Source organism: Geotrypetes seraphini, chromosome 3 (genome assembly GCF_902459505.1).
Source record: "Geotrypetes seraphini chromosome 3, aGeoSer1.1, whole genome shotgun sequence".
Taxonomy (NCBI): domain Eukaryota; kingdom Metazoa; phylum Chordata; class Amphibia; order Gymnophiona; family Dermophiidae; genus Geotrypetes; species Geotrypetes seraphini.
Window position 1 is genome coordinate 261874944 of NC_047086.1, and position 27143 is coordinate 261902086.

The 27143-nt window shown below is 42.3% G+C and overlaps 1 protein-coding gene across 1 annotated transcript in view; it reads right to left on the bottom strand.

The window, feature by feature from the left end:
* The window catches only part of CRIM1 (cysteine rich transmembrane BMP regulator 1), a 1144468-nt gene that overhangs the window by 555724 nt on the left and 561601 nt on the right, over positions 1 to 27143 (bottom strand). The window contains exon 4 of the mRNA XM_033937787.1: positions 12227 to 12347. Coding sequence (XP_033793678.1) covers positions 12227 to 12347 — 121 coding nt within the window. The remainder of the gene's footprint in view (positions 1 to 12226; positions 12348 to 27143) is intronic.

A 27143-nucleotide genomic window follows, 5' to 3' on the forward strand; every position in this document is an offset into this window, starting at 1 on the left:
GTGAACATAGGCAGTGCCATAAAGAGTCTGTTTCTGGACAGCCCTAGCAGGGCCTTTCCTCTGCCAAGGTGGAATTGGCAGAACAGAAATAAGCAGCCTGTTTATGGTGCTACCTCTGCTCACTGGCTGCCGCTACTGCTTTGGGTTAGTGAGAGAGGGAGGGAGGGAACTGTCATAACCGGCTGCTGCTGCTTTGGGGGCTGAAGGGAGGGAAGATGGTCAGGACTGGCTCTACTGTTTTGGGTAAGTGAGGGAGGGAGGGGGGTTGTCAGGACCATCTCTGCTGCTTCGGGTAAGTAAGTGAGGGAGGGTTGTCAGGACCAGCTGTCTTCTGCTTTTGGAGCTGGAGGGAGGGAGGGAGATCTGTGGCTGCTGCTGATGCTTCAGGAGCCGGAGGGAGGGGGATTGTTGGGTCAGGAGCATGACCTTGGAGGTTGTCTGAGCATTGGTTGAGAGTGCCAGTTAGTTGAATATCAGTTAACTGGGATTCAACTGTATCTGGAAAGAATATTGTACTTGAAAGGTATTCTGTAAGATATTGGGAGGATGTGCTCAGATTTAAAGAGAGGGGTGATGTTATCAAATTTTGAGCAATGATATATCGGTCGAACTGCGGTGTTTTGAATGAGCTGGAGTCTATGAAGCTGATAAGAAGGGAAACTAATGAGGAACAAATTATAAAAGTCTAATTTGGAAAAGACTAAAGAATGTAAGAGGATATGAAAAGAGTCCCTTCGAAGCAGTGTGGGAATAGAGCATATACAGCAGAGTGCGAGGAAAGATGGGGAAACAACCTTAGAGATATGTGAATAGAAGGACAGGGTGTTATCCAAGATGACACCGAGGATTTTTATTGAGGCAGAATATGAAAGTGTGGTACTTTTCATAGTGACACACCAAAACAAGAGATCCTACCTTCACAGAGAAGCATTGGAAACAGAAAAGGTGACCTGTAATGCTCAATTCCTTTATTGTAATCAAGACTCGACACGTACTTATTTTGGCCGTAATGCCTGCCTCAGGAGTCTGAATCTTTATATAGAAATGTGTATCTCAGCTGCTCGATTAATATTGGCCCAGCAATGGTGTACTCTAAATATACCCACAATAAGAGATATGAGAGATCGTTTAGGAATAAATAGTATGTGAAAAATATAGGCTGTCGGCTCTTTTATCAAATCAATGGGCGAAGTTTAAAGACATATGGGAGAAATATATTGAATTGGAAAAATAATAATAATAATAATAATAATTTATTTCTTATATACCGCTATACCGTGAAATTCGAAGCGATTTACAATAAAGATACATTTGACAGTACATGGGATAGAAACGGTTTACAATAAAGATACGTTTAATCAGTATATGGGATGCAAGTGGTTTACATTAAAGATTCATTTAAGAGGATTTTTGAAAGATTTAAAGTATACATTATCTTATCATTATAATGAGAGGGCCCAGGCCTCCTGAGGGGGGGGGGGGAGGGAGGGAAGGGAGTGGGATTCTTTTAACTTTTGCATGACAAGATGTGTTATTATACTATTTATCAAGGTTATGAATCATGTTAAAATGTAACTTATGTCTTGCACTGAGATCATTGTAATTTATACATTTTTTTTCTTAAAATTATTAAAATAAAGAATTATTTAAAAAAAAAGTGTATCTCATATATTATAAGCCTTCTTACTGTAGTTTTTGAGGTAAAGATATAATGAATGAAATGTGAATCATAAAAACTATCTTAGCTGAGTGAAGCAGAGTGATGCTTCTGTGTTTCCTAAGTAGTCACTCTGCTTTAGTCAGCTAAGATAGTTTTTAAGATTCACATTTCATTCATTATATCTTTACCTCAAAAACTACAGTAATAAGGCTTAGAATACATGAGGTACACATTCTATATAAAGAGTCAGACTCCTGAGGCAGGTCATTATGACCAAAACACGTACGTGTCGAGCCTTGATTACAATAAAGGAATTGAGCATCATAGGTCACCTTTTCAGTCTTTCTTGTGCTTTTCATAGTGAAACATGGTGGATTTGGAGAAGGGGTCATGACTGCAGTTTTCTGAGAGTTGATTTTGAGCCTGTTTGTTGTTAACCAACTTGTTCCAGTTTAGCAGAGACAGGAGGATAACTCGCCGGGAAGAAGTTGGATGTCATCTGCGTAGATAAAGAAGGTGAACCCAAGAGAGTGAAGTAGAAGAATGAGAGGGGTAAGGAAAAATCTGCTTAACACTATCCTATACCAGACCAAGAACTAATGAACTAACTCATTTGCTTGTATGCTAAGTATTATGCCAATGCCCATGGTCTATGATAATAATAATATTTTTACTTTTATATGCTGCCCTACCACATAGTTCTAGGCAGTTCACGTACAGTACTAAAAATATACAAACAGTGAATAAAAGTACAAAATCTAAAACCAACTAAAATTATACAATAATTGAATAAAATGCATTTGCGAAAATAGATAGATATTCCTTAAAAAGTACAACTGTAAAATCAATGTGCAAATTTCCAATCAATATTCTGAAACATTAATTTACAAACTTTTCAAATAAATCAGTTTTCAATATTATGAATGGGCCTGAGAAATAATAGAATTTAGCCATGAATCCATTTTACCTGCCTGAAAACCAAGCAATTTATCAAAGAATCTCTTGTAATGACAAGGCTTAATAATCAGGAAAACAAATAAGTATTGCCCTCGAGTTATTCTTTTAGGTTTATATCTTTCAAAACACAGAGACATGTAATTAGGAGCCATACCAAACAGTATGAGCAGAGGGGGACAGCGAACGAAGGTACATTTGAAAGAGAGAGGAAAAACTACTAGCATTAAAGTGGGCAGAGCCTAGAGGCTAATCTCATATCTAGGGAAGGAAAGAATCAGATATATCAGGTAACAGCAGAGCCCAGCAATGGATAACATAGCAATATGTGGGATCATAGGCGCCAGCATTTGAAAATGATTGGGAATGCCAAACACAATACAATTTACCCCTCCCTGGACACAGTGAAGGAGCTGGGTCAGTATTAGAGGTGCTCATTATCTACTGGCACCCATAGAACTGGCTCCTATGTTGGGGATAATTACATTACATTACATTACATTACATTAGGGATTTCTATTCCGCCATTACCTTGCGGTTCAAGGCGGATTACAAAAGGTTAGTTTAAAAAAAAAACAGAGTTACAATGATTAGCTAGAGAGGTAAGTTGTAGATCTTATAAACATTTAGCAGGTTGTTGAGGGTGAGGAGGTTTGTAAAAGAGTTAATAGGTGGTCATAGTGGGAGTTCTTTTGTTATTATTAGTGTAGTAGTGGGTAGATCAAGTGTCAGTTTTAGAGTTAGAATGCTAATCACATATTTATAGCACTGAACTAACTACAGTTTCCATGGAAAGGACTCAAAAAATTACTGCAGCATTGTTTTAATTGTGCATACTGGATTTTTTTCTTTTTTGGTATACATTTTTATTATTGCCAATTTTTAGATTATACGACAGATCTGAAGTTATACCTCCCCCCCCCCCCCTTTTACAAAACCGTAGCATGTTTTTTTAGCGCAAGCCACGGCAATAACAGCTCTGATAGGAATTTTATGAGTGTCGGAGCTGTTACCGCTGCGGCTGGCGCTAAAAACCACACCTATGTTTTGGAAAAAGAGGGGGGGGTTTACCGTATTTTTCGCTCCATAAGACGCATTTTTTTCCACCTCCTGCTTGGGTCTGTGCCACATTTTGAATGGCTGGCGGCAGTTCTGCGGGACTCACGAGAACTGCCGGCAACCATTCAGAAAACAGCACGGGGCCAGGAGGGATCGTGGAAAGATCACGCCTGACCTCCGCGCCCCTGACTTGTGCGACTGCTGCTCTGAAATAGTATAGAGCCGTTGAGGGAGAGAAGGAAGAATTTTTAAAGGTACGGGGTTTAAAAAAAAGGTACAGGAGGAGGAGTGGGGGGGGGGGGGCCTGGCTTTGAGGACTGGCACGGCTATGTCTGCCATGTCTTTAGCCATAAGGGCAAGTTCCCTGTTAGGCATATTGGACTAAGGCCTCCATTCATTTAGACCCTGTAAGAGTCCTCCACCCCCTACCCCCATTCAAAATCAAGGAATTAGAAAGCCCTGTTCCCCCTACCATACCACCAAAGAAATGCCCTACCCACTGTGCTCTGCAAAGTGAGAGAATGGTGGCAACATGCCTGCTGGTCTCATCAAAACTACCGCATCCATGGGACTCAAGGCAGGCTCAGGAAGTAGATCAGGAACTCCATGATCCCTCTTCTGGTGCGTCTTATGGAGCGAAAAATGCGATAATTCTTTATGACCATTGACTGTTGCATTCTAACAAATCAGAATTTTAAATCAGTAGAGAATAAACTGGAGCCCTGATGTCTGAAGGAAATAGTTTACAAATGTAGCTATAAGGTTCTGTTTGTTGCTAAATTTCATTGCACCAACAGCTTTATTTTATTTTATTTTTGTTCTGAAATGTTTCAGAGCCACAGGGTCAGCCGAATATCAATAGATTCTCAGTCATTCAGCTACTTTTTTTTTCTAGTCATACTTTCAACAGATATTTAGACTGGCTCAGGGGATATTTGGCTCTGTGGAGAATTCTTTTGACATACCTCAAAATTCTAAAGAACAGAGGTCTTTATGTTTATCAACCAGATTCACCTTGTAGTACATATTTTTATCAGTATGGTGCCAAGGCTAATACAACAGCATCTTTAAAGACAGAGCAAACAACTCCCTTTTGAAAGACCAAAGCTGGCTCAGACTTGCCTTCCTGACATGGAGCTGTACTGGGAATTTCCTAGTCTGTCCTAGAGATTCCACAGCAGGTCAGGTTTTAAGGCTACAGGTATGCATATTTATTCATTGTGGACATCCTGAAAACTTGACTGGCTATGGATTCCTCCGGATGGTTTGGGAAGTCCTGTGCCTGATAAGGAATCTTAGCTGTGAAGCATGGCTATGGGGCATCTGCACTACAGGGGTAATTCTACATTAAGGGGGTCTAGAATTAAACATCTACATGGCTCATAATCAGAGCATGTTCAATAAAAGAAGGTAGGCACCTATTCCTTTAGAGCAGGGCTGTCCAACATCGGTCCTCGAGGGCCGCAATCCAGTTGGGATTTCAAGAATTCTCCAATTAATTTGCATGAAATTTAATTGCATGCACTGCTTTCCATTATATGCAACTAGATTTCATGCATATTCATTTGGGAAATCCTAAAAACCTGATCTGGCGAGGGTCAAGGTTGGATGCCTCTGCTTTAGAGAATACTAACCTACCTGGGTATATAGATGCCTAACATTTAGGCACTCCCATGTACACCAGCTCTACTGTGAGTGCCTAAGTGCGACAGAGATGCATATAAATAAAAGTATTCTACGCATATACAAGGAAGCCAAGTTTATGTCCCTCTCAAGTGTCACACCATGTACACACTGCCTTGCAAATACACGTTATGCAAAATACACACTTAGGCCCAGATTCTCTAATTGGCGCTGATTTTTTTAGGTCCAAGCTCAGTAAAAAAAAAAAAATGCCATTTAAATTATGTTTTTAACTGAGTTTCAAGGTGCCTACCAGTGCCTATAAAACCAGCGTGGGAATCGCGCCTCCATAGGCGCTTTAGGCCAGAAGTGGTGTTAGGCGGCCTAAAGCGCTTACAGAGCGGGATTCCCATCAAAGGAAGGAGCTGGAAAGATAGACCTGGAAAACTCTGGCCTACATTTCCAGTGTCTACCTTTGCCGGAGGCACAGTTCTGTACCCATCACTGTCACGTGATTGACACACAATAGGCAGCCGCTGACAACAGCACCGGTTATCGAATCCGGGTCTTAGGTGGCATGCTGATATATATGCATTAATCCCCTAATATTTAAAACTATTTAATGGGCCATTAAATAGCATGTATGTGCCTAACTGTGGATACTCAGCAGGAGATAGTTGGTTATCTCCTGCTAAACATTTTTGGCTAGAGGCTAGCCACTAACTGGCTGTATCATGCAACATAGCTGGCTAGGCATGAATATTCAGCACCTAACCGATTAAGTTTAGTGGTGTAAATAGGCCACATAAATAACAGACCTATCTCTAGCCACTAAGCTCTTGTTAGCGCTGAATTTCAGCATAGAAACATAGAAACATGAAGGCAGATAAAGGCCAAATGGCCTATCCATTCTGCCCATTCACAGCATCCACTATCCCCTCCTCTCCCTAAGAGATTCCACGTGTCTGTCCCACGCTTTCTTAAATTCAGACACAGTCTTTGTCTCCACCACCTCTACTGGGAGACTATTCCATGTATCTACCACCCTTTCTGTAAAACCAGTTAAGTTGCTGAGGCAAAAAATAAAAACGGATATTCAATGCTAGTTGCTGGAAACAGCCTTGCATGGAATATGAGTTCAGCACTGGTGCTGGGCGGACAGAACGCTGCCCAGCGCCTAGAGAATGACATGGTGACATCCCCGCAGATAACCACGGGAAACCATCTCCATGTCATTCTTTAAGGAGAGAGGGTAGAATCAGAGTATGAATGGGCACAACTACTGACCCTCAAGCCTTCCATTGAAGAATGCTAGTGTAGAAAGACTGAGGTTGAGATAGACACTAGAGAATGACAAGGTGACAAAATTCATCACCGTTCCCGTCCCCGCGGATAACCATCTTCATGTCATTGTTTAAGGACAGAGGGAAGAATCAGAGTATGAATGGCCACAACCACTGACCCGCAAGTTTTGCTTTGAAGAATGCTGGTGTAGAAGAATTGAGGTTGAAATAGACACTAGAAAATGACATGGGATTATTTCCCGCGGTTATCCGCTGGGACGGGAACGGTGATGAATTTTGTCACTGTGTCATTCTCCATTAGACACTAAAGAATGACATGGGATTGTTTGGTTTTATATATGCGGTATATCAAATAAATCGAATTTGAACTTTCCCATAGTTATCTGCATGGATGGGAACGGTGATGAATTTTGTCACATGTCTTATAATTTCTTCTTTTCCTTGTATCTTGGCCAGTGAATTTGCAGACTAAATTGTTACATTTTCCTTTCCTTACTTACCTCTCCCCTTTTATGAAGCCACATTAGGCTTTTTTTTTATCACTGGCCATGGGGGTAAAAGCTCAGATGCTCATAGAATTTCTATGCTTTAATATAATACCAGTATGTCGGATGACAACGGCGGCCTCGGTAAGCATTTATTGAGGATGGGATGAAGTGGTTGTGAACTTATTCTGCGGGGGGAGGTAGTGTGTAAAATATTCCACTGCAGCTTCCCTAAGTATTGTTTTTTACTTTTGACACAGGGAGACCCTTGAGACAGCACTGTGTGTGCGAAACATGTCGGGTCAGACTCCCAGGTTCAGCTGTGTATAAAAGCTAAGTACCGTATTTGCCGGCGTATAAGACGACTTTTCAGTACCTTAAAATCCTCCCCAAAGTCGGGGGTCGTCTTATACGCCGGGTACTGTTTATGTGCTGGTCCGCAGAAAATTCCTGCCGGTCCGCACAGGACCGGCAAGATGGACCCGTTAAATTTTCTGCCCCGATGGTGTTTGCAGAAATCTTCTGTTCCTCCCAGCCTCGGGCGATCAAGACAGGCGGTCATTCCCTCTGTGAGTCTCGCCTATGCGGAAACAGGAAGTTGAAACAAAATAGGCGGGACTCAGAGAGGGAAGGTCCCGACGTTTGCAGCCTGTCTTGATCGCTGCCCCTGCTGAGTCGCCGAAGAGGGCCGCGGGGAAAGTGCAGGCAGATAGAAGATGGTCAGCGTGCGCGGGGAGGTCAGCGTGTCGGGCCATCAGCAGCGTTTGTGGTGAGTCTGCCCACGTGCAGGATGCGGCGGGTAGGGGCCTCCGACTCGTCTTGGGCGGCTGGGCCTGCGGTGCAAAGCTGTTTTTGCCGGCTTGGGGGGGGGGGTCGCGAATCGGAAGAAGGGGTAGTCTTATACGGCGAGTATATAACAAACTCTATATTTTAACTGTAAAAGTTGGGGGGGTCGTCTTATACGCCCAGTCGTCTTATACGCCGGCAAATACGGTATATACTTTTGTAATAATTTCTTGACACTATTGTAGTTGAAAAAAAGGCATCTTCATGAACACGTTTGAATTATCACAGCGTTTAAAAAAAATCATTTACCTATGATGAGCTACCACGTCAATCTCCCGCGTTTTTGAAATTCAACATAGCGGTGGAGTGGTGGGGCTGAGGTATTTCTAAGAAGACACTTATATGCATAGTACGCCAACCTAGCTGCTTATTTATTTATCATAGAATTTCTATGAGTATCAGAGCTAATACTTCTGCAGCCAGTGATTTAAAAAAAGCCTATCTAAATGTTTTTTGTGTAGGATTTGTTGACACGAATGAATGCTACAGGTTCTTCATAAATGAGCGCCAGTCATCTGAAAAATGGTCTGCAAAGCCAAAACACTGTGAAGTAGCCATCATAAGGGTCCATGAAACCCTATTGAAGGCTTTAGGAAGTTTAACTGTACTATTCAATTGTCACTGTAACCCATTTGACTAATTATCATTATGTAACTCGTTTGTCCAAATATTACCTGTACAGGGTTGTAAAAGCAAAAAATTTATTGATCAAACTTTAGCATTTCAAGCAGCACCCCACGATAAAGAATTTCGATCATTACTATATACAGCTTGTTCCTATAAACACTTTAGAACTTGATCAAATAACTTTTCTAGTTCTTCATGATATTGTTTATAATCTTTCGTATACCGCGTTGAACTTAGTTACACAGTTAAGAAACACGATGTTATGTTATGTTACCTTGTAACCTAACTTGAGCTCTTTGGGGAGGAGGGGATATAAAATGAATGAAATAAATAAATAACATGACTTCATAAATGGGGGCGTTAATCTTTCTTAATTGTTAAAAAACAATGTGCCATTTGCTGCCATTCCATTATCATTTATAGGTTTGTTCTTTGAAAGTTAAGATTTAAATGGTAATAAATAAAAAACTAAAAAAAAGAAAAAAAAAACAAATCAGCTGGGCTGCACTTGAGCCAGACGAGTGAAACCATTTCTTTCTCAGTCTGTGTACCCTACCCAAAGCTGAAAAAAAGATCAGAATGAAAGTTGCCTTCTCCACATGGACGACAGACTGCACCTTCTAAATACAAGACAATAAAAAGCTACTTTTTCAAGTGAAAGATACGGTACATGCACATAATATTGTACACACAGTAGCAGACACAAAGAGGGCAGTTCTATAACTGGGCACCCAAATTTACATGCCACTTGCCTATATAAATGCACAGAATACTGGCACTGTCATGGGTAAAACCACACGTATATAAGTGGCAGCAAAATAACTACTGTATTTTTCGCTCCTTAAGACACACCTGACCATAAGATGCACCCTAGATTTAGAGGAGGAAAACAAGAAAAAAAAAAACATTCTCAACCCAGGCTCTGCACCCAGCCCCCCTCGCTCCCTACCAGGCTCTGCACTCAACCTCACACTTCCTGCCAGGCTCTGTACCCAACCCCACACTCCTTGCCAGGCTCTGCACCCTGTCCCCGCTCTCTGCCAGGCTCTGCACCCAACCCCACACTCCTTGCCAGGCTCTGTACCCTGTCACCCCTCCCTGCCAGGCTCTGCACCCTATCCCCCCAGTACCTTTTTAAATCCCTCCTGTACCTTTTTAAATCCCCCGTACATTTTAAAAACACCCCTTACCCCCATACCTTTTTAAAGCACCCCCCCGTCCCGTCCTACCTTTAAAAAATACCCTTATAGCCTTGTGGTCCAGCATGTATCGACAAGGGAGGGAGCCAGCCTGAGCCCACACTGCTTCCTGATGGCTAATTTTTTTTTTTTTTTTAAATCGCCTGCTTAGACGTTTTGGCCGCCAGGACGTCTAACCTTAGGACGTCCAACTTTGTTTACCATTTTTAACCACAAAAATGTGCAAGTTCAAAACATGCAAATTCAGACCATTTGGATGTGGGAGGGGCCAGCATTGTAATGGACTAGCCACATAGACATGCCAATAGAGCAGTGGGGCACCTTAGATGGCACTGCTGTGAGCTTCACATAAAGAGTGCCAGAGGTACATCTCACCATAACCCCCTTCTAATGTATGGTAAGCCCTCCAAAACATACTTTACCCAACTGTAAGGGATTGGGCTTATATACCACCTCTTTGTGGTTAAACAACCACACTCTCTGTGGCTTACTAGACCATTCATCTGGCTTCTTAAGACACCTATGTGATGCTCTACTAGGATTTCCCACACTAGGTGCTGCTGTTCTAGAGACAGGTATGTACTGTTTCATTCAGATGTTTTGGGGGTGAGAGGGGGGCCACTGACCACTGGGTGAGTGCATGGGGGATCATAACTTAATCCCTCCAGTGATCAACTAGTCAGTTTGGGTACCTTTTTGGCACTTAGATGCTTTTAAAATAGGTCTTGCTCAGAATGTCTAAGTTCCATCCACGACGTCTTGGAAAAAGTTTGATTATTTCCACAAGAAGTCCAAGTGCAAGCCCTCCCAGAACACACCTCCAGTGCCCCCACCGCCACCCTTTAGTTTTGAATGCACAGTGGCTACGATGTCTCGCAAGACGTCCAGAAAGATGTTTTTGAAAATCAGCACTTGGACATCCTAACAATTAGGACGTCCAAGTGCCAATTTACAGTATGCCGTTTTTTTGAATGTCTTAGTGTTCTAAAAATGGCTCTAATACCATGTTAATCCAAGAAAGTGAAGCATTGGAGGGACATGGGCAATGTTACCATTTAGAATGTAAGTTATAAGTTATACGTGCCTTTGCGGCATTTAGATTCCCACAGTTATGGTAGGTCTATGGTGGTGTAGCAGCGGACATGTTAATGTAAGGTATACCGATGCCAGATTACACTGTTTATATAGATTGTATTCTGACTTTTTTGTGTTGTGTTGTTGCTGTTTGAATTTTAATATTATGTAGGTTTTTTGCTTGTTACTTGCCTTGTAGAAGGGCATGATATATATATATATATATATATATATATAAAGTATGCCAATACCAATTACACTGATATTCTACATGTATAATAGAACTAAATGCCCAGATGTAGTTACAGAATAGACACTCACCATGCAGCACTGGGGTGCTTAAAAGGAGGCCCCCACTTATAGATCTGCCTTATAGAAGGTTTCAAGCAATACAACTTTGAGTCCTGTAAGTATGAAAGGCCAAGACTTCAACTTTTCTTTGTTGGAGGTCTGGAAGGAATTTACAGTGGTCTAAAATGATATGTGGCTCATATTATTCCCTAAAAAAAATTCTGCTGTAAGAAAATACCCTGGCTAATATTCAAGGCAAAATAAGTGGGCAGAAAAAACTTCTGCCTGCTTATATTGCTTGTGGCCACCTATCAGCTGATATACAGTGTCACTTAACCAAGAAGTGCCTCTAAATATCGGCACAAAGTGGACATTTTTGAGCTGGACCGCAAAGGTGCATTGAATGAGTGAAGTCAGGGAGTTGCTGACAGTCATGCGGGTGCCGGCATAGCTAACTAGGCAAATTTAGGACTGTTTTAAACCATTCTGAAGTATCATAGTTACCGCTAGAGGTTGTGGCAGCCATTTAAGTTGGCAACTGCAGTGGGCAGGAGAAAGTGGGCATCACTCCTGCCCACTTCCCTACTAGACCACCAGGAACTGTGCAGGTAAGCCTACCACAATCCTGGGAGGGTTCTTGATATTCTTGGTGGGGGGGTGGGATGGCGTGGGTTGGAGGGTAGGGGATCCTGGGGTGATCTTGATTTTCTTCCATGGGGGTTGGAGGGAGGGGGATTGGAATCAGGTGGAGGAAGGGGACGTGGGGAATGGAAGAAATACTTATGTAGGTTCTGGCTGATATTCAGAAGTCAGAACAAGTGGTATTAGCCCTGGATATTCAAATCTGCTGCCTGAACATGTTCCAGGATTTAATATCTGGGGCTATTTCTGTCCACAGCAGTCAGCATCTAAAAAACTGCTGATCACTGCGGGCTAAATATTGGCTGGAGTGTCTGTGGCCTTCAAAGTGTACAGCTGAGGTCACATCAGCAAGTTTAATTTTCATCAAAACTTCTAGTCAGAGGAGATAGGAACAATAAAATTCCATTTCTCTCATGTGTGACTTGAGGGAGAGATGCTAGTGAAAATAAGGCTGCAACAAACCTGGTGGGAAGGGTGCAGCATCCATCGGCAGTCAGCCTCACTTGTGTTTCATAGCTATCTGATGGACAAACAACCTGCTGGACGGGAGGGCACTCCACAGTGCTGCAATCCACACTGAACACTGAGGGAAAAGAAAACACAGGGATTAGGGCAGCTTATACTCCTGCTGTGGGAAGTTCTCTCACAGTAACACAAGAACGTAACCTAAAATAAGCACAGGCTCCTTCTTCTACACCAGGGGTGTCAAAGTCCCTCCTCGAGGGCCGCAATCCAGACGGGTTTTCAGGATTTTCCCAATGAATATGCATGAGATCTATTAGCAAACAATGAAAGCAGTGCATGCAAATAGATCTCATGCAAATCCTGAAAACCCGACTGGATTGCGGCCCTCGAGAAGGGACTTTGACACTCCTGTTCTACACCCTAGTCTATAAATATTTAAATATTAAAGCAGCAACAATGTATTATCTCCCAACGGCAGCGCAAACACTATTAAGTAAACTGGGGAGATTCTCCCCTCAACCCCCCCCTGTCGGAGCTCTTTAAAATAAACTTTTATGGTGGCACACTTGAGTCTTGGGCTCAAGTGTCTGCTCTCTAATATCGGCGCGGCTTTGTCCCGAGCGCTTATGACTGTAAACCATGTAAGAGCTAGTATTCTATAACTTATGTGTGCTTTTAATGCCTAATAGAGAATGACACAGTGGATGTTACCAGTGGCTAGCCACGAGTAGCCGCGGGTAACCCGCCAAAACGGTGGAGGGGGAAAGGTGCTCACCCCAGGTACGGGGACTAGGCCATCCACCGCCCCGTGGAACAGTGAATGGCCTTGTCCCCACAGTTAAGAGATGGGAACGCGTGCGGTCACCGATTGCGCGCGGCCCCCCTCTCTCCTTCCTATCTACCCACCCGAATCTATCTATCTCCCTTCCTCCCCCTTACCTTCGTGGCACGTTTTAAGGTTTCAGTCTTGTTGAAAGCCACCGGAGCGCACGTGCAGTCGCGCGTGTGCGGGTGTCAGAGGAGAAGCTTCCGCCCACACGCAGGCGACTGCACGAACACTCCAGCGGCTTTTAACAAGATTAAAACCTTAAAACGCGCTGCGAAGGTAAGGGGGAGGGAGGGAATTGCACGGACTGCGCGAGGGGTGCCTGAGGGAAGGGTGGATGCTGCGGGGACGGGGCGATGAAGGGGACAGCGGGGACAGGGACAGGACAGTGAAGGGGATGGCGGGGGACGGGGCGGTAAAGGGGACGGTGGTCTAGTGACGGGGTAGTGACGGAGACAGATTTTTTTTCCTCGTGTCATTCTCTAGTGCCTAACTTTAGGTGACTTGTTGTAAAATTAAAGGGATAGTGAGCAAACCACCGTGGCACTATCTGGTTAGTGCCTGGGCGGAATGAGGGCAGTCCAAGGGCGGACCCAGTGATATTCAATGCTGGTGCCTGGATAGCTAACTAGGCATATAGGATAACACAAAAGGCAGTCCTATCTATGCCTGTTTAGATATCTGTTAAATATTCTCTATTTGGGACTTATCAATACATATAAATAGCTTCCATAAATATATAAATATTTAAACATACAAAAAAAGCTAATATAAAATCACTTAATTATTTATTACAATACATCAAAATCTAATTGTATAACTTATCATTTACATTATATCCCACCATGCATTCAATACCCAAACGAAGCCCTCCAGTTCATTCAATCCAATTAAAATCTCTTAATAAAGTGCATAGCAATGTCCATAACTTAGCAGCAACTGTATATTCACTTAGTGTTTTTCGTTGTTGATCTGTCTTCAGTATCATAAATCCTTAAATGTCATAAGTAAATAATGTGCACGACACGTTACTCCGTGTTTCGCCGCAAAAGGTGTCTTCAGGAGCTGTTCTGGTAGCGGCTCCACTCCTGGTTGTTCATTATACCATCTTATCACCAGGCAGCTAAAATGACTGAGCTTTCCAAATCACGATTACAAAGCAAGACTCCAAACAAGTTCATTACTGGACAAAAGGATTTTAATTGCCACACTTTTGCACACAATGAAGTAGACCAATACAAAGGATTTCAAATTAAACCATATACTGTATATACTCAAATATATGTCGATCCAAATATAAGTCGAGATTCCCATTTTCCCCCCAAAGGAGAAAAAATAGTTGACTCGAATATAAGTCAGGCAACTTAATATTCAAGTGTCCTGCCCGGATCTGCACCCAGCGCCCCCCTCCCTCCCCTGTCAGGCTCTGCACCCGGCCCCCTTCGCTCCATCCCTTGTCAGGCACTGCACCCAGCCCCCTCCCTGCCAGGCACTGCACCCAGCCCCCTCCCTCCCTTCCCTGTCAGGTTCTGCCACCCTCCCTGCCCTATCCATTGTACCTGCTCTGCTGATCTCTGGTGGTCCAGAGGTGCAGTGGGCAGGAGCGAGTTTCCGCGCTCCTACCCTGCTTCTAACCCGGTCGGTCAGTCGCTGCTGTGAGTTCTGGTTTCTTCAGCCACTGAGTGGCACCGAGCAGGAGAGCGCTTTGTCACTGCTGCTTGGCTTCCTGACTGGCTCCCGTGAATTCTCATGAGAATTCGCAGGAGCCAGTCAGGAAGCCGAGCAGCGCCAAAGTGCGCTCCTGCTCTGCACTGCTCGGCTTCCTGACTGGTTCAGAAAGCTGCTCAGCGCCAAGCAGCAGCAACAAAGCACTCTCCTGCTTGGTGCTGCTCAGCAGCTGAAGAAAGCAGAACTCGCGGCGGCCATGGCAGCGATCGACCGGGTTAGCGGCAGGGCAGGAGCACGGAAAGCTCACTCCTGCCCACTGCACCTCTGAACCACCAGGGATCGGCAGAGCAGTACGACAGACAGGGCAGGGAGGGGGTCAGGGTAGAGCCTGACTGCGGCCTGCAATAAGTCTGGGAGGGGGGCCCTTGTCCAAATATAAACCAGGATCCCCATTTCTGGGCCAATTTTTGGGCTCCAAAATCCCGGCTTATATTCAAGTATATATGGTAAATATCTTCTCTTTATTTATGAAAATGAACATCCTATCTAGTAAGTAGAGGACCTATTGCAGGCAGAATACACTTTAAAATATGAAATGAAATATGTAAAACATATAACAAAAACAAATGTACATCAAATGATTAATAGGTGCCTATTCAGGCCTTCCGTCTGTCTCAGTTTGAAAGTGATCCTTGCCACTACACTTGAAGGAAGTCAGCCTTTTTGACCCCCTGCCCCATCACTGACCGCATGTAAAAGTGGATGATGATAACATAGTTCATAGTTCAGTTTATTTGATACACCACTTAAGCAAACAGCAGCTGAGAGCCGAGCTTATTCAGTCTGGCTCCCTTCCTTCTGCACAAAGTTCTGTGACATTTTTTCCTTCCCATAAATAACATTAATTCATTAAAATGTTGACATTTTGTGCTTTTTTCAGAAAAGGCAAGGGTCTTCTCAAATGGAAATCTGCTTGTTTCAACGTGCACAGCAACATTTACAATGGCTTCTTGTGGGTGACTAATCCACCAATCACTAATGCGCTCTGTGAATTGCCCTCTGAATGCACAGAAGCCAAGGGAAAAGACAGTAGGAAATGGAAGACATTTTCAATATTTGTTTCAGATCGGTTTTGTCTTTCAAAAGACAGGATTTTATTCCAGCTAACTTTAATTATTGCTTTACATTGCAGTGGAAATCTTTAGGAACTACTCATGATACCCTAACCGGTACCAGAGCAAGCATCAAAATAGATATTAAACAAAGCCTTTCTTGTGGCAGGACTGCACACTGAAGCTGGTGAATCTAAATTCAAATCCCCGTTTTGGGTTGAGGATTCTATAAACCAGGGGTGTCTAACTTGTGTCCCAATTGCCGCATGCGGCCCCGTGAAGTATTTTGTGCGGCCCTGGTCGAAGGTGATGCAGTGGTTTCCTCTGCTGCCCCCGGGGGTTTACCGTCTTGACGGCTCCCTCCTCTGTCTTGCTGCAGCATTTGTGTGGCCCCAGAAACATTTTTTTCGGCCAATGCGGCCCAGGGAAGCCAAAAGGTTGGACACCCCTGCTATAAACTCTGTCCAGAAGATTTGGGGGAGGGCAGCACAAGTCAGTCAACACAAAACAGTGGCACTAAGGTCCATTTTAGCTGGGTCCTGGAAGTTTCTTGCCCCTAAATAAGTTGAGGTGGTAGGCTGACATAGAAAAATGTCACAAAAAATATCCTACATAGCTGCAAATTAAAATTTATGACATCACAGGATGATAAGATAATAGAAAATTATGGTTGATACTATGCAATCTGATGTTGAATGGACTGGCTGGATCCTCTTAACTCAACCCACTAATCAAGCAAATACAGAAGCTCTTCAAATTAGACAAACTTTTTATATCACTGGAATTAATCCTCTTGTATAGGAGTTTCACCCCTAACCCCAGCAGGGGATCTCCCTACACCCCCTTAGTAATCAATTTTAAAACCTATTACCCCTAAGGGGCAATGTTCAAAATTTCCAGGGGGGTTATTAAACCAAATGTATTTGTTAATCCTTCTGTGTAATGTTGGCATTCTCTGCACCCTATTCTCAAATGTATACCATTCACTTGCCATAACATTACTTGTAATAAAAATTATTTTTGAAATAAATTCAGTGAATCCACCTTTAATTGGTACTTTATGTGGATACCTATCCGTTATTCTCAACAATTCATCAAACTTAATCCATCCATAATAATCATCAATAATTACATTGTCTTTTCCAATATATCCTTTGCAAGTCTGGACTTGGTACATCCAATTTGATGGGGGGTGCAGAATTCTATAAGTGCCCACTTTATATCATACTATATACCACATTATAATAATTGTTTCAGAATAGGGATAACAGATTAGTGGCAATTTTTTACCCAGTAACTCTTTTCTAATGTTTCACTAAAGGACGGTGGCATGGCTGTGACATCACAAAGATGGGAACAAGTGGCTGATCCATTGCTACACAGGAGAGCAGTAAGACACAAATGAAGGCATCAGTGCAGAGTACAGGGTGTCACAGAAGCGAGGAGGACCTGAGGGACCATTATGGAGGGGATGGCACTAGAAATTTGCCACTTGAATTAAGTTGGAAAAAAACTCCTCTATAATGCACATTCCGATAGCCCAGCTTTAGATTATGAACTCCAGTGAGAAGCAGGATATGCAATGATTTTTTATTCATTTGCTACCTTTATACTACTGCTCACCACAAACACGTGAAAGGCCAGATTCAGTAAAGAGTGCCTAAAGTTAGGCACTTATGATCTGCACTAAGATAGTATTTTGTAACGGATGCTCTGAGGAGAAAGACCTTTACGGAATAGTAGCTTAGGCCTGGATTCTCTAAACATTGACCAAGCTCAGTAAAAAATGTCATTTAAAATACGTTTTTAACCAAGTTTCAAGGTGCCTACTGGTGCCTAAAAAAATTGGCACTGGAATCATACCGCCATAGGCACTTTAGACTGCCTAATCCCACTGTAGATGCTGCTAAGACTGGAAGTGGCATTAGGCGGCCTAAAGTGCCTATGGAGGTGAAATTCACATCAATGGTAGGTGCCGGAAATGTAGGCCTGAAAAACCCTTCCCTACATTTCTGGCACCTAACTTTGTCGGAGGCATAATTCTGTAACCGTCGTCGTTGTGTGACTGACATGTGATCAGCACACACTTTTAAGGCGATCACTGACAATGGTGCTGGTTAGAGAATTTGGGTTAATAGACAAAATCGCGCGAGATATCGGCGCGCAGACAACTGAGCGCAAGGTTGATGGTGCGCCGAAGAAAAGCACTATTTTAAAGGGTTCCGATGGGGGTGTTGGTGGGGAACCCCCCTATTTTACTTAACAGACATCGCGCTGGCGTTGGGGGGGGGTTTGGGGGGTTGTAACCCCCCTCAATATACTTGAAACCAAACTTTTTGCCTGTTTTTTAGGGAAAAAGTTCAGTTTTAAGTATAATGTGGGGGGTTACAACCCCCCAAACCCCCCACAACGGCAGCAAAATGTCTGTTAAGTAAAGTGGGGGGGTACCCCCACCCCCCACGTCGGAGCCCTTTAAAATAGTGCTTTTCTTCGGCACGCCATCAACCTTGCGCTCAGTTTTCTGCGCTCAGTTGTCAGTGCGCCGTTGTCTCGCGCGATTTAGTCCCGTCACCGAGAATTTGAGCCTTAGTGTGCATTTCAAACCTAACTTTAGCCATGAGCACTTAAACTTGCCCAAAGTTGGTATAAATGCCAATGCCCAACTGATGGCATTTAGGCATGCAAATGCAGGTATTCTGTAACATAGCAGTCAATTTCTGGGCACAATCCACTATCACAGCTCTAAATAATTTAGGTGATTCGATAAATAAATAAATACATAAATATTTGTAACTGTGTAAAGTGCTCAGATCCTACAACCAACTTTGTTCAGTGCTTTGACTCAACTATGGTTGCCAGAGGGACCATCATCGCATGCTTTACAATCCCTGACCTCCCAAAGTCACCAATCATAAACCACATGTGACATTGTAGATTAGTAATTTAAACAAACAAAACTACTGAGAGAAATTATATTCAAAAACATAAGAGGATTCAAATCTAATCAAATATGAACAACAAAGAATCCACTCTTTAAAATCACAATCTAAGTTCATTCAATATTATGTCAATGTAATCTAAATATACCAGTGTCAATTCATGATGTATAATATAAATGCATTCAATACTTTATTTCTAACATCATGAATTCATTAAAAAACGAGCATACAAACATACTAACATATATCCAAACATTGAAAAATGGACAAAAGAAATATTAAACGAGGCGAAGGAATCCAATAATTCATTATATAGTCATTTTTTCATAAATCACTTAACTCAAGTTGGTCCAAACTTCAGCTGATATAGCCTTCAGTAGAAAAGCCAACAAGGCAAATTGGAGTCCTGAGACATCCAATAGAGGAAAAGTTATAAGAAGTTCATGTGCAAACTAATCCCAAAGTCATCAAAACTGATAAAGTGCAAGTGCAAAAAATCCAGTGAAGTAATCCAGTAGTGTTCAAAAACATCAAAAAATGAACATACAATTCATCCAGTCTTCCACAAGACCTTCCAATTCCCTCCTCCTCAACACGAGCCGTGTTTCTATAACATTCTTTATCAAGAGGAAGAATCGTACGGGCGAGAAATAGAAGCTGACTTAACCAGGAGCAAAGATTGCTCCTGGTTAAGGAGTATGGAGACAGCCTTAAAGATCTCAATATGTATACTTTGGAAGAAAGGCTGGAGAAGGGAGATATGATAGAGACTTTTAAATACTTGTGTGGCATAAATGCGCATGAGGTGAACCATTTTCATTTAAAAGGAAGCTCCGGAATGAGAGGGCATAGGATGAAGTTATGAGGTGTGTTGAAGATTTCTGGAATTTACAGGTGTGACAATTGTTACCGATGATATGAAAACTGAGATTGTGAATGAATCAAACTTAAGTGAATACATAAAAAATACAGTTATCTGTACATTGCATTGGAAACTCAGCCATGAGGCCTTGTAATAAATTGATTGCAATAAATAGATTTAGCTAGCTCACAGATTGGCATTCCCTGTCTAAATTGCTGATTCTACATTTCAGCTAATGCTAGGAAGTTCAGAAGGTTGATTTTGTGACTCTTAAGAGACATAGATTTATGTACCATTGTTCACATACATCTATGGGATAAGGTTCTCAGAGGAACAGTAAATTGGGGGTTTTACAGAGAATCTGTTTCTTAGAGATTAGAAAATACAATACTACTTTGAAGTTCATACAGAGGTTAAGATGTGTTTGTAGGAAGTAGGGCTTTGTAACCAGGGCCGGATTTAGATGAAAAGAGGCCCTAGGCTATTCCACTTATGAGGCCCTTTCACCTCCCATTTTTAAGTTTGTAAATTACATGAGAGATAATAAAATACATCATTACTGTGATATATATCAATATGTTAAATGAAACATGTTGTTATTCGTACTAACCTTTATAAAAAATGTGACACGGATAATAAATAAAAAAAAGTCGAGAACACTTATTTGGACATTTATTCTCAGCACCATATATAGTTCTTGTAACAATAACTAATCAAACATAACACACAACATTGCCCCTTCCTATGTCCATAGTGCCCCCAGTGCGTCCTTCCTCACCTCACCCCCCCTCTGATGATCGCCTGCCTCCCATCCCCCTTCCACTGAAACCCCCACCCCCGATGCCAGTCTGGGCCGCTCTGTACTGACGGATCCACGTTTTGCCTCTCTCCCCACGGGGCTGGGCTTTGCCCAGTTGTTTCCAGATTGACGTCTTTCCCTCCCCGATCCTCCTCCCAGGGCGAGAAAAAGAAAGGGAGAAGCCGAGTCGGCGCCCCGTTGCGGCCGGAGCCGGTTCCGATCCCAAAGCGTAGAATTTCTCCTTATTTTCGGTTCAGTGTTTTAGTGTTCACTGTTTTTAGAATAGTGTAATTTTAATTTTGCTAACAATTTGAATGTAGGCCCCTCTTGATCTTGAGGCCCTAGGCTGAAGCCTAGTTAGCCTATAGGAAAATCTGGCCCTGTTTGTAATTGACATGATTGATACTTGGAAAGGTCAAAGATCAAAACTGATTTAGGAAGAAAAGTGAAACACTGCCACCTGCTGGGTTTAAAAACTTAACAGAATGTTCTTTTAATGTAAACACTGACGTAAGGCAGTTTTGGAAAGGAAGTCATGTGATCAACTGTGCCATTGTATTCTAAAGCATAATAATTATTACAAATGATGTCACTTAGGGTATAAATCTGTTTGCCTTGTTTTCTCTCTTTGAAGAGCACTGAAATTTTGAGGGCTTGCTCTTCCCAGGCTATGGAAGCTCTGTCAATAAACTATTTGTTTTTACATGGCTTTTCCTCTTCTGTTATTTGAATTCACAGAACGGAGTCTCTAGCCCAATGATGTGGGAAAGAGAATCCATTCTGGCAATTCTATTATCCTCGATGTTCAAGTCTCCATCCTACTTTTAAGGTGATAGGCTCAGGAGCAATCTAAGGGAATAGTTTTTTACAGAAAGTGTGGTAGATGTCTGCAATGGTCTCCCAGTAGAGGTGGTAGACACAAAGACTGTGTCTGAGTTCAAGAAGGCATGGGACAGGCACATGGGATCTCTTAAGGAGAGATGGAGAGAGTGAATGCTGTGGATGGGCAGACTGGATAGGCCATTTGGCCTTTATCTGTCATCATGTTTCTATAAACAAAAGGCACAAACTGATTTTTGGATCAGCTGCCCTAAGGACTGAAATTAAAGAGGTAAGAAAGGAGACAATAAAATTGATGCTTGGGGATCTCCATAGGGAAGTTCTATACAGTAGCGTACCTAGCACATGTGACACCCGGGGCCCATCGTTTTTTGACACCCCCACCCCATCTGTACAGAAAACATGATTTTTAGTAACAAGCCACACATCACACATGAGTACCTAGGAAAAGGCAGCATCTTACATACTGCAGTGAGCAGTACAACATCAATACACCCATTGTAAAACTAAACAAGCCAGACTAATACAGATCAATCCTGCAGGCAAGCCTAACAAAAAATCCATGTCTTTCGAACACACAGAACACAGAAAACACCTTCGCCTAGTATGGAATATGTCATCACAAACTAACCCCTCACTCTTTTACAAAACTGTAGTGTGGATTTTAGCCACAGTGGTAACAGCTCTGACGCTCATAGAATTCTGAGCATCAGAGCTGCTACCACCATGGCTGGCGCTAAAAAACGCTCCAGTTTTGTAAAAGGGGGGATAAAATAGAAATACATAGACAAAGGTTAAATTGAACCAGTAAGATGCTGGACTCTGCATACAATGCAACACCACAGAAACAGTGACACATCTCCTAAAGCAATAAATAAATAGAAAATTTTTTTCTACCTTTGTCTTTTGTGGTTTCTGCTTTCCTCATCTTCTTTAATTCTCTTCCTTCCATCCACTGTCTGCCATCTCACTTCCCCTATATGGCATCTTATCTCCTTCTATGCCCCTTCCAGAAACTGTATGCCTCCCCGTTCCATCTCTCCTTTCACCCCCATTGGTCTGGCATCTCTCTCCTCTTCTTCCCTCTCCCACACCTCTCCTCTGCAATCCTTTTCCCTTTTTTCCCCTCATTTTCCTTTTCAATTTATTTTCTGCATCTGTCTAGATTACATTCTTACTACCCTCTCATCAATGTCCTTTTTTACTGTCTACCTAAAGCTTGCCACCTCTTTCCCTCACCCCTTCCAGTATCTAACTCTATCCTCGTCCCTCAATCCAGCATGTGCCCTTTTTTCTTTCTCCTCCCCACTTCCTTCCAGCGTTTGCTCCCCCTCTCCCTCACACTTCCATTCAGTGTCTCCCTCTCTCTACCCCTTCCATCCACTGTGGCTATTTATTTATTATTTATTCACCTTCTGTCTCGCCCCTTCCAGTCACTGCCCTCTCTGCCCTTTCCATCCAATGTCTGCCTTCTCTCTCTTCCATACAACATCTTCCTTCTTTCTATGCTCCTTTCATAACTATCTATCCTGTGCCCCTTCTCTCCTTTGTACATGATTGATTTCAGCTCTGCCACCTCTCCATTTTTTTCTCTCTGTCACCAACGCATCCTCTATGCTCTGGCATCTCTCTCTTCTCCTTTCTTTTCTTCGCACCCCACAGTCTGGTATCTGCCCTTCTCTGATTCTCTGGCATTTCTCTCCTTTCCTTCCATCTTTCCCTCCCCCTCCATGCTCTGAGATCTCCCCCTTCCTTTTCCCTTAGTCTGGCATACCTTCCTCCTTCCCTCCAAGCCCTGGCATCTCCTTTCATTCCCTCCCTCATCTTCCTTCTCCCTCCAGCTGGGTACAGCAACACTCTCCCTGCAGCTCTGGACTTCCCCACACCTGCACCCCCCAAATTGCCAATGCTTCGGTTAGTTTTCTTTCTTCCTCCCTCCCCCCCACGCGGGGCCCTGTGGCACCATCAGCTGTTAGTCCCTCTAACGCCGGCCCTGCAGCTCTGGACTTCCCCACACCTGCTCCCTCCCCCCCTCCCCCCGATCGCTATTATTTTAAACGTTATGGCAGCAGCGGCGCTGTATTGATCGAAGGAGACTTCTAACCTCGGCCTGCCCTGGAACTCTTCCTGCAGCCACCGCCCGCCTAGGCGGGAACAGGAAGTTGCTGTTGCAGGAAGAGTTCCGGGGCAGGCTGAGGTTAGAAGTCTCCTTCATAGAAACATAGATCAATACAGCGCCGCAGCTGCCATAACGTTTAAAATAATAGCGATTGGGGGGGGTGTGGGAGCAGGTGTGGGAAAGTCCGGAGCTGCAGGGTCGGCGTTAGAGGCAGTGAGAACAGCCGGCTGTGCAACCCCCCCCCCCCCAAGGTGTGCACCCGGGGTGGACGGCTCCCCACGCCCCCCTCTTGGTACACCACTGGTTCTATAGGAAAGAAAATCAGTGCATGCAATGTGTTGTAGTCTATACTATGAACAAGACTGGAAACAACAGAAGCAAATGCCTCCGATTCCAATCTGGGACAGTCGAGAGAATAGCAAAGCAGTGTGCATATGAAAATAATGTATTGCAACACATTTTAAGTAGTGTTATAAAAAAGCATAGAGAAGATGAACTAGTTGATGTTTTCTAATTATTTAAAGTGAATTATATGATAATAAATGTAGATTTGCTTTCATTAAAGCAATTACTTTTACAACACTTTTGAAATCCCCTTGCTATTTGCATAATAATTACCAAGGTACAATTGGTTCATAGCACACTTATTTGCATTCAACCTATAAAATGTTGTGCAGAAGAACATTTGACATGGCCTGTCAAAATTACAGGGAACCATGTGAAAAGCTGCTGTCAGACTTATCGCAGTCACCATGGAATCAATTCCTTGGTTCATGTATTTATACAAACAATCAAAGAATGCCACCATTTGGGCTTCAATACTTCGAAAAGGATGGAAGTCAAACTGGCAGATATCCAGGATATAGAGCCAACAAGATTGCAACACCATCAGTGTCAGGGGTCAAATACTATGGGCTCCTTTTATCAAGGCGCGCTACGGGGGTTAGCGCGTCGGACATTTCTTCACGCGCTAACCCCCGTGGCAAGCCTAAAAACTAACGCCTCATCAATGGAGGCGTTAGTGACTAGCGCGGCAGGCGGTTGAACGCGTGGTATTCTGCGTGTTAACCGCCTACCACACCTTGATAAAAGGAGCCCTATGGCTTAATTTCTTTCTTTCTTTTTTTTTAAAAAATAAATACAAGACAATTAAAAATGTTCTGAAGTCACATATGACATGATTTGGTAAATAGCACCCAGAGTTAAGCAACAGGATAATCCATGCTAAGTTAGAATTCTGTGAAGGATGCTTTGCACAGAACAGCCTTTATAGAATACTGGCACAGAGAACACTTACAGCTGTCAAATGCTGGTGTTAATGTTTGTGCCCAACCATAGGCGATTAGGTGTGAAAATGCAGATATTCTATTATACCTTATCTACATTCTGAGAACCCCCTCCCCCCAAGCAGTCCATATCTCTCCCATGGTGATGCTAAGTTTCCAAGTTTAGTTAAATTTGATATACCACCCATCATTTAGATTTCTAGGCAGTTTACAATATTTCGTTGATAGGGAATAGGAAAAGACAGGAGGAAAAGTGGTTGTAAGTAAGGGATAGATTGTAAGCTCTTCCGAGCAGGGACTGTCTGTTGCACGTTAAATGTACAGTGCTGCGTACACTTTTCGGCACTATAGAAATAAGTAGTAGTAGTAGCAGCAGAGAGAAACTACAATTTATGATAGTAGATTGGAAAGGGGAAAGGGAAGGTGGGGATACTGTCAAGTCATCATTGTAGGCCCTATGTCGACCGTTAAGAATAAAAAGAAGACATTAAAAAAATATTAATTAGGAGAAAGTCTGGATGAGAACTTCAGAGAGTCTGGTTGAAACAGCATCATTAAACCCCTTTGGAATTCCATGCTATGAAATTTAGGTACACATGTTAAAGATTAGGGCGTAGGGCTGTATGTTTAACTCCTAATTACTGCCAATTAATACCTGTTAACATCAATTATTGATTGATAGTGCCAATTTAGCCAATTACTTTGCCCATGGATCTATGATCTGGGCCCAAAATTGAGCACCTCACCTTCAGCAACCTATACAGAATCCAGGGGATAATCAGATATTTAAACTGAAAATGAGACACGTGAATTTCACCTTTTGTCTTTTTCTCCATACCATATTGCTGCCTCTCTGCTTTCATTTCCTTGTTTCTCCTTTATGTTTTTTGTTCCAGCAATCCCTCTTCCCTTTCACATCACTTTTTCCCATTATCTTTATTTGTTCTGCCACCACTTCTTACCACTCATTCTTTTGCCCTTTATATAGGGCTAGATTTAAAAAAAAAAATAAAAAAAGTGTAAAAAAATGACAGGCTTTTTTTTTTTTGGGGGGGGGGACTTGGAGGTTGAAATGTACAGCGTCAGCATCTATGAGACAAACATGGTTATTTTTATTACATAGGATTTTTTGGATCCCAGTTCATTTACAAAAATTAGATAATTCTAAATCTAATAGATACTGGCATTGTCATATTAATATAGGGACTTTGGATCATTTGATATATTTTTGTCCACTGATACTTAGTTTCTGGAAGTCAATTTGGGGACAAATAAATCTCATTCTTGGGTCATCTATCCCCTTATCCTATGAGGAGGTAATATGTGGTACGTTACTTCATGTTAAGTCTACTTTAGTCGCCTTTCCTGATCATGACAGGAATAGGTGTTCAACTGATCACACATAATTGGAAGAACTATGACAGGATTAATTATACTTTTTGGTGGGTAAATGTGTGTACCACGTATAAGTATGAAAGAATGATGGCTGAACGTTTAGGGACTAGTGAGTTCTTTTAATGATGTATGGAGTCCATTGACTACTTTTGTTGCATTACAGTATGGGTCATATTTCTTCCCTTTTCATTAGATTTCTTTACACATCCAGGGAGGATGGGTGGGGGGAGGGAAATGTATGTTGAGGAGTTAAAATATTTAATTATAATATTGAAATCACATCATATGTATTATTGTATTAATAATTAAGATGAGGATTGGAGTAAATGATTGTTTAATGAAATAATTGTATAGTTATTAGTGCATTCCATTTAGTATTTATGATTTACCAATTGTATTGCATTATCAAAGTTTGAAAATCAATAAAGATTTAAACAACAAAAAAAAGATGGGCTGCTATCGCAGCCATTATAGTAGCGATTGTAAAATGCAAGTCACTCTCCCAAAAAATGCTCATGCAAATGAGGTTGGTGGAGAGTAGCGAAGACTCGCTAAAGTTGCATGTGCCCATCGCTGGTTACAAAATTCTACTGCCCGTAAAATAGAAATGATTGAGAACTTTAACAGAAGATTGAATTTGAGAATTTTAAATTGCCCAAGGATTTTGGCAATATCACCCATTGAGATTTTTAAAAAATTTCTGGTAGAATGTTTGAATTATCCGCAAGATCAGATTCTGCCTTTAAATAAAGTATACTTTTTACCTACTTCAAAAAGAAATTCAGATATACCTAAAGGTGAGAATTTGGTCACTGATAAAGACTTGCAAAACCTTACGGCAATATTAGAGGAATCATCTATGGAAGTTAAAGAGAGAGGAACTTTAATTGTTAACTTTATCTTTGAACAAGATCTTAATGCAGTTATGAGGTTATTCTTTAAAAAGTCTGGATCACTTTTTTGTGGTCAACGTTTATGGTTATATCATGATGTAACTAGAATAACCCAGGAAAGACGGAAAATGTTTTTGGGCATGAGAGAAGAGACAAGGAAGCTAGGTGCTACTTT